General features: G+C 40.0%; 1 protein-coding gene across 1 annotated transcript in view; it reads right to left on the bottom strand.

Moving 5' to 3' along the window:
- Positions 1–525: 525 nt before the first annotated feature.
- The window catches only part of aaas (achalasia, adrenocortical insufficiency, alacrimia), a 7,859-nt gene continuing 180 nt past the window's right edge, over positions 526–8,204 (bottom strand). The window contains exons 2-17 of the mRNA XM_035644851.2: positions 7,766–7,903; positions 7,409–7,536; positions 6,374–6,429; positions 6,187–6,278; positions 5,534–5,580; positions 5,314–5,412; positions 4,605–4,748; positions 3,785–3,905; positions 3,562–3,686; positions 2,823–2,883; positions 2,653–2,743; positions 2,447–2,543; positions 1,748–1,815; positions 1,550–1,631; positions 1,314–1,398; positions 526–778 (exon numbers count right to left, since the gene is read on the bottom strand). Of these exons, the coding sequence (XP_035500744.1) occupies positions 623–778; positions 1,314–1,398; positions 1,550–1,631; positions 1,748–1,815; positions 2,447–2,543; positions 2,653–2,743; positions 2,823–2,883; positions 3,562–3,686; positions 3,785–3,905; positions 4,605–4,748; positions 5,314–5,412; positions 5,534–5,580; positions 6,187–6,278; positions 6,374–6,429; positions 7,409–7,536; positions 7,766–7,876 (1,563 nt within the window). The 5' untranslated portion in view covers positions 7,877–7,903 and the 3' untranslated portion in view covers positions 526–622. The remainder of the gene's footprint in view (positions 779–1,313; positions 1,399–1,549; positions 1,632–1,747; positions 1,816–2,446; positions 2,544–2,652; positions 2,744–2,822; positions 2,884–3,561; positions 3,687–3,784; positions 3,906–4,604; positions 4,749–5,313; positions 5,413–5,533; positions 5,581–6,186; positions 6,279–6,373; positions 6,430–7,408; positions 7,537–7,765; positions 7,904–8,204) is intronic.

Here is an 8,204-nt window from a genome sequence, read left to right as displayed (position 1 = left end):
GTTTTCAAGTTTTCCAAACCTGAACCTGCGAAGCTCCGCATCAGACCCAGTCCAGTTAATGTTCGACTCACGACCAGGAAGCTGATTCCATCCTGGGTAACGGACTGGACCCTCCCGGGGTTCAGGGGCCAAAGGGATCAGGGAGAGACTGGAACACAGAATTACTACAGAGACACAAATCTACAAACACAAAAATAGATGCTAAAAGACCCCAAAGGCACAAAATACAAGGAAAATGACCACATGCAACTACAAAGAAACAACTTAAGATAGAAACAACCACAAAGGGACTCCTTATGTCTGGGTGTCTGAGAACAGGTGGAGGGTCTTTACATGTCTGTGGCCTGGGGCCCAATCGTGTGGCTCCTTCATTTCTACAAGTGGAGTTTTTATTTTAACTTCATGTGCAAATATTTCATCTCCGGAGCATAAACTCCACATTTCACCGTGACCTCACCATCACGTCTCTTTGGTTAACAAAAAAAAGAATTAAAAAAAAATAAAAAATAGCAAACCAGTCGTATGTCAAGAACTTTTTTTCTACACATTTATTAACAATTCATTAAAAACAAAAATTACTTTTGTGTGTGTATGTGTGAGTGTGAGTTAAGGTGCTTGACGGTCAAGAGATCATCTCCGTAAAGAGCGACTGATTGGCCAAGGCAGAGCACCTTTCCTGCGGCCGTGGCAGTAACGGACTACCGCTCAGGCCGAAGTGCGGGACGCCCGCGCTCAGGAAGTAGAAAGGTACGTGGGTAATTCTCCCCGACGACCAACACTGAGAACAGAGAGATGAAACGTCACTGAGCAAGAAGCCAGGCTGGTTTATTAATGCAACAGAGTTTTAAATACCTTTTTATTCCACATAGAACATTATTCAATACTTATTTAATAATTTTAAAGTAATTCACAGTATATATATACATAACTGATTATAGGCAGTATTAGTGTTATTTGACTAAATATTATGAATGATGACAAAGCAAAGACGTCTAATATTCTGGATTGTTACTGTGGGATCATTGATCAAGAGATAAGATTTGTTTCCTAAACAGTTCACACTAACTGCAGAGGGATTTATTAGTAGTTTGGCTGTTTAATTTTAAAACCCTTGTTTTGTTTTACAAAATCCTTTTGTTGGTCATTTTGCTTTCAGATGGATTAACTAACAGATTCATCTTTGAGGTGTCGCTTAGATTCTCTTCAACCAGTCCAAACTAAACATACTAACTGGGTAAAAGCATCACAGAGGTTCGGTGTGAACACTTTATTAAAAAACGTCTGTCCCAGGGGGTTTATGGTTAAAGACTCACCACAGTGAGCAGAGCTCCGTGCTGGAAACTGGGGTGGAACTGCATCAGTCTCGGCTCTGCGTCGGCTTCCCCTTGAACAAAACCACTAACCGGGGAAACACGAGAAATATTTAGTGCACAAATATGTTTCTAACTGCAATACTGCCCTGGGGTAATGCAAATACGTTCGAGCTTTTACTAAAGCTTCACAAAATATGAAATATGGTTATAAGTAACCGCACATAAAAAGTACAAACCACGGCAGAAGCTCAAACACGGGGTTGGTTCTCGTCTTGAACACAGCGATGATCGCGGGCCGGTCGGCCGCCTGCGGATCACCTGAGAGAGCAGATCGCACAGTGAGTTTTATTTAAAATCGAATAATAAATATGACTCCGGTCGTATGATATTGATGATTAGGGTTCACTGAGGTGACGAGAAGAAAAGTGAGAGACCTTTCAGAAGCACGGCCAGCCGCTCCCCTCTCGGATCCCAGGCCAGAGACTGGATCTCCCCACCGACACTGGAAGATAAATCAACACAGAAAAAATATGAAATATGAAAACCAGTAACAGACGGTGTATAAAGAATACTCTTGTGTTAGTAAACAAAAAGTACATATTAGGTATTTGGGAACAAAATTTACTTAAAGTATCGAGTACTCACTTGTTTCAATTTTCATATTATTGGATCATTTCTATTGAGGCATTAATGTATGAGCAAAATTTAAATGTTGCATTTGGTGGTAGTGCAAAAGCTGTTGGACATTCTGATCAACAAAAATGGATCACATTCTATGAGTCTTATAATCTTAATCTGAAAGGCAACGAGTAACTATAGTACAAATACCTCAAACATTGTACTTAAAGGGGCAGTAATCCATTTTAATCCAATACAATTTTTGTAAAAAATATCTGCAAATATTTCCTCATCAACAACAAAGGGAGAGACAAGCTTTCTCCCAAAAACGATTACTGCCCCTTTAAGTAGGGTATTTAATAACCTGTACTTAATTAATCTTCCAACGTTATATTTGAGATAAATCAAAGATTAGAAGCTCAGAAGCTTTGATAAATATTTCCAGGTGCTTCACGCCGTCTTCCCGTTTATTTTAAAATATACAGCCAGTGAGTGATTTAGTGTAAATATCTTACATGACGTCCCCGTGTGCTGTGTTGAAGGAGGTCTCTGATAGGTCGGCCACCACAGCTGCCGCCTGGGGCCCTTTGGATGTGCCCGTAGAGATGCCTGCTGAATAACGATGATGATAAAGATTCAAGCTACAAAATACACGACCAACAGAAAAAAACTCCAAAACTTTCTCATAGAAATCTTTAAAAGAAAAGACTGTGACGTGAACCTGGTGCGTCAGTGAAGGTCAGAGCGTAAATGACCGTCTCTCCCTGCACGGTGAAGAGAAGTCGACTCCCGTCTGGACTCCAACAGCCGGACTAACAAACACAAACTCATCATTATTTCAATAAATACAACATGTAAAAATGTTTTGTTACCTATTTACAGCATTTTCACCTGGCAACGCCCTTTCACACAGGGCCAACGCTCGCAGGTCCACATCCTGGTCTCCCAAACCCTGAAGACATAAAACATTACTTTGACTCTTTCCATCAACGCTGATGACATCTGCTAAACTCCAGACTGAGCCACTAATCCGTCACATGTAGGGCTGCATCTAACAATTATTTTCATTATCGATTAATCTGTCAATTATTTTATTGATTAATCGATTAGTTGTTTGGTCCATAAAATGTCGTTAAATGGTGAAAAATGTTGATTGTGTTTCCCAAAACCCCAAGACGATGTTTTGTTTTGTCCACACACCAAAGAAATTCAGTTTAATGTCACAGAGGAGCAAAGAAAACAGAACAAATTCACATTGAAGAAGCTGAAATTAGAGAATTAAGACTCTTTTTATTTCAAACTACTTGAACCGATTAATCGATTATCAAAATGGTTGGCAATTGATTTAGTAGTCAATTACTAATCGATTAGATAGATTAGATAGATAGATAGATAGATAGATAGATAGTTCTGATTAACTGTTGCTTCTCTACTCACAGGTTCGTAAATATTCATGGGAACTAACTGGGCCACTTTTATAATATAGGGAGTAGCAAATGTCCACAAATATCACGGGCAGAGTTACACATTTTTGATTTAAAAAAATAAGCGAATGTAGGTCAACACGGATAGAGACAGGGACAGAAGGAAGGTAGCTGGACAAATGGGATTCTGGGTATTTATCTCTAACCTGAACAGGGCAGAAGGTGTGGGGGCCAGGACGTGGCTGCCGTCAGGGGACCAGGACAGGAAGGTGACTCCGCCTCCTCCGACCCGCTGCAGTGGCACACAGCTTTCTGCAGCTACATCCCAAACCTGAAACACACACACACACACAAGGATGTCAAAGGTACAACGACACCCCCCTTTAACTACTGTTCAACAACTCGATAGGAAGTGTTTTTGCCTCGCACCATCACCGCTGTGTCCATCGGCGAGGCGGACGCGAGCAGAGACCCGCTGGGAGACCAGGCGATGGAAGTGACGGGGGAGTGACCGGGATGAGACAGAACCTGAGCGCACCCCGACGACGGCCTGGAGGCATCGAAGGGAAGATCCACCGCGTGTCATGGAGGAGAAAACATACAATAGTTAGAGCAACAGTAAGAGAGTTTTCTATATTCTGCAGGATTCATCAAGTTAAATCAAAGAATTTATTTTTAATACAACAGAGTTGCAGTTTATTCAAATGACCGAAAACCATTACAGACAGTTAGAAAACATTATTTATTAATTACTAAAAAATATTTTTAAAAATCTAACTTTTATTTTTGTTAGTGATTAATCTGCTGATCATTGATTCATTGATTATTTAAAGTAGTAAAAAGTAATGAAAAAACAGACATAACTTAAAAGTTGTCGTCAAATTTCTTAATTTGTCCAAACCATCAGTTAAAAACACAAAGATAGTAATATTTACTGTCGTATTATATGAAGAGAAGCTCTGTATCCGACATGTGAGAAGCTTGAGTCAGCAAATGTTTGGCATGTTGGATAATTAACGGGAAAAATAATTATCAAAATACTTAAGAGATTTAAGCGGGATTTTGCTAAAATCCTACTTTTAGTTTACAGGCATGTGACGTCTTCTAACCGTCCAACAATCACATTCGGAGAAAAGTTATAACTATTATCATTGCCCAGAGCAGACGAGCACTAACGCTTTGAACGAATGAAATTTATAACTTTTTAATAACTTCTCAGACTCCTGAATTCAGTGTTTTCTTTACGTACCTGGTCGACAGCGAGCAGGGATCCACGTGCCAGACCAGTACACAGTTCTGACAAGCGACAGCCAAGGCGGACGCACACAGCGGCTTCCACTGCACCGCGGCCACGCTCCTCTGCAGACGGTGCTTCAGTGTGGGAGTCGTGGCGCTGACGAGAGAAGAAGAGTGAGTGGCTGGACAGTTTCATCTTACCCTGCTACGCTTTGAGCCATAATCATTTGACAGATTGTCTCTGTATTTAATGTATAGGTGGGTGTCAAAGTTCAAAAGAATTACATGTTTGTGGCGCCCCCTATAGGTTGGTCAAAAAAATTTTTTAAGTAGAACTGTAGCTAATCACAGCTGTAAGTTATGTACCAAGATTTGTGATGATTGGACAAAAGGTTAAAGACTTGTACCCAATATTCCTCTAAGACCCGCCCTTTTGTGAACACATTTTGGCTAGTAGCGGGCATGTTTTTCGACCAATGTTGCTCATTTATAATAGGTATTAGTATTTTAATACTTTAAGGCGGCATACCAAATTTTGTGTTGAGAAGTAAGAATTTCAAAAGTTATATTCATATTTCTGTTAACTAATTTTGTCATCTGGCATCTAGTTCTGCCCCTGTCGGGGTTTGAACCGCTTATAATGTCTTAATGGCAGATATGAAGTGTAGACTGTGATTTTGAGCTCTGTCGTCTTCAGATCGTAGTTATGGGTCATCGTGAACCTTTTGGGGTTGTAGATCTTGATGGAGTCGTCCAGCAGCGCGACAGCAAATTTATCGGTGTGAGGATGCCAGGCAAAGGCTCGCACCACACAGTCAGACCTGGCAACACAGAAGGTGAATAAAGCAGAGAACGTGGAGCTGTCACATGTCAAAAACACATCACTGGTTATGTCATAATAAATTCAGCTTTTAATCAGTGGCTATTAAAATTGGCACTTACCAGTTGAGCACTTGTGAGAACTCAGCGATCATGTCCTCGCTGCTCAACTGTGGAACAAAATGACAAACAGATCAAACACACAATGGCAACAAAGGACATAATAATAAGAATAATAATCAAGAGCTTTGCTGTCAACAATGTATTTAAAAATTCCTCCAGACATTTTTTTGTAGTCTATTAGTAATCAACTACTTAATTAATCTACAACTATTTTGATAATCAATTAATCAGTTCAAGTAGTTTTTAACTTTAAAAAAAGTCTAAATTCTCTGATTTCAGCTTCTTAAATGTGAATATTTTCTGGTTTCTTTGCTCCTCTATGACACTTAACTGAATATCTTTGGTGTGTGGACAAAACAAAACATCATCGTCATCATCATCATTTTTGACCATTTGTGGACCAAAACAACTAATCGATTAATGGAGAAAACAATCGACAGATTAATCAATGATGAAAATAATCAATAGTTGCAGCCCTACATGTCTTAAACTCAGATTTAAGGTGAAAGCAGTCTTCCCGAGTCACCCTCTAAAAAACATTTCATCATTCTGCACAGTTAAGGTCAAACATCAACAAGTGAAGGAACAATAAGCAGCAAAACACACTTTTTTTTAGAGGAAGTGAGTTTAACTAGCAGGAAAAAATAACTCACGGTGAGATGAGGAAACAAGGAGCCGTGAAAAGACGAGACCCACTGGAGCAACGCCAGCGTGCAGCCGGAACTCACCGACAGACACTTAGGAACTGCAGGAGGAAAAGATACAGCAGAGTTATTGCAGATCAGTTCTGGATATGAAGCTTTTTTAAAAAGCAGAATTGGATTGTGGTGTTGCACATACCCTCCGTATGTGAGTTGGTAATTTCTGTCAGCAGTCCTGTCAAACCACTGTCCCGCCTGGAACAGACAGAGAAGTTCCGTAAATTATCTTCAAATCAAATTATTGATATGATAATACATTGTGTTGTCTTGCAGTCTATCATCTTCAGTCTTTTAAATAACACTTAAACTTCAAAGAGACGAGGGATCGAACCACCAAACCTATATTATATGATATATACACAGTGTATATGTAGTTTATATGTTGTAGGGCAGTTCATCGAAACATTATCGAAATCGCAATGTGGACAAGTGTATGATCCAAAACGCAGGCGGTGTAATTTTTTGATAAAGGTCAAATGTGCAACTTTTATACTTACTTTATAAATAAAGTTTTGTGGAGCTACAAAGACTCTTTTTTCAGCCTGAAATCATATTCTCCAGGTGTAATGGAACAAATGTATTTTGTACAGGACTCCAACAAATATCCAATAATCAGCATCAGATACTGTGAAACTTTTAGCAATGAAAAGTGCTCTGAATTAAATTTATTATTATTATTATTATTATTATTATTATTATTATTAATAATAATTATGAAAACAAATTTAAGGGATAATGTCTACGGCTGCAACTAACAGTTATTTTCATTATAGATTTATCTGTCGATTATTTTCTCAATTAATCAATTAGTTGTTTGGTCCATAAAATGGTGGAAGATGATCTTGTTTCCCAAAACCTCCAAGATGATGTTGCGTTTTGTCCACACACCAAAGATATTGAGTTCACTGTCACAGAAGAGCAAATAAACCAGAAAACATTCACATTTAAGAAGATGAAATCAGAGAATTTTGACTTTTATCCCCAATAAAAGACTACTTTTTTACAACTGATTTATCGATTATCAGAATAGTTAATAGTAGACTAATCTAGTAGTCGTCGACTAACTGTTGCAGCTCTAATAATGTAATCCTCAAAAAGTCCAATGTTGGACAGGCAGTTGTGTGTGTGTGTGTGTGTGTGTGTGTGTGTGTGTGTGTGTGTGTGTGTGTCCCACCACGCCGCAGCACTCCTCATCCACAGTGTCTCGGAGTGGTCCAGGAACGCGGCCCTGCTGCTGCTCTCCGTGCGGCTGTGCAGCTTCAGAGACTCTCGGGGGAAGAACAGACTCAGTGGACTTAACTCCTGCAGGAAAAAAACAACCTCGTCATGACCCTTTTTTTTATTACTAGACTCGGTACAGACGCATTGAGCAGACACACAACAACAACAACAACAACAACATCATCATCATCATCATCATCATCAACATCAACATCAACATCATGATCATCATCAACATCATCATCAACATCATCATCATCATCATCATCATCACTAAGCCCAGCGATGCTTGTGGCTGTGTGGACCGGACCTGCTTCGGTCGCTCCTCGGCGTCGCTCCCGGACAGCAGCTCGTTGTTGGACTCGCACAGAGTGGTCTGTCCGTCGGGCAGCGGAGCGGGGAACAGCGCCAGAGAACACATGCTGGACCCGGACCCGGACACTGGTGCCTGGGATAAAGAACACACCCTACATGGGTCAGTCAGGGAACAAGAAGCGTGTGTGTCCTGTGTGATCTGGGACCAAAACAGTGGTGGTCGCGCAACCGGCTGGCGAAAGTTAAAGTTAGCTAGCTAAGAAAGTTCTTCTTTTCATTTCATTATTCAAAATTCATGTCAACAAACTCCCAACTGTTCATACTTTGTCAAAAAGAAAACACACGCACACACACACGCTAACTAGTTAGCTAGCTAGCTAGCTAGCTGTAGCTAACTACTTTTAATGTCGCGTGACATTGTTGTCATCGATATC

This window comes from Scophthalmus maximus, chromosome 3 (genome assembly GCF_022379125.1).
Source record: "Scophthalmus maximus strain ysfricsl-2021 chromosome 3, ASM2237912v1, whole genome shotgun sequence".
Taxonomy (NCBI): Eukaryota; Metazoa; Chordata; class Actinopteri; order Pleuronectiformes; family Scophthalmidae; genus Scophthalmus; species Scophthalmus maximus.
Note: the sequence above shows the minus strand (reverse complement) of the source record. Positions and strands in the feature narration are given on the sequence as shown.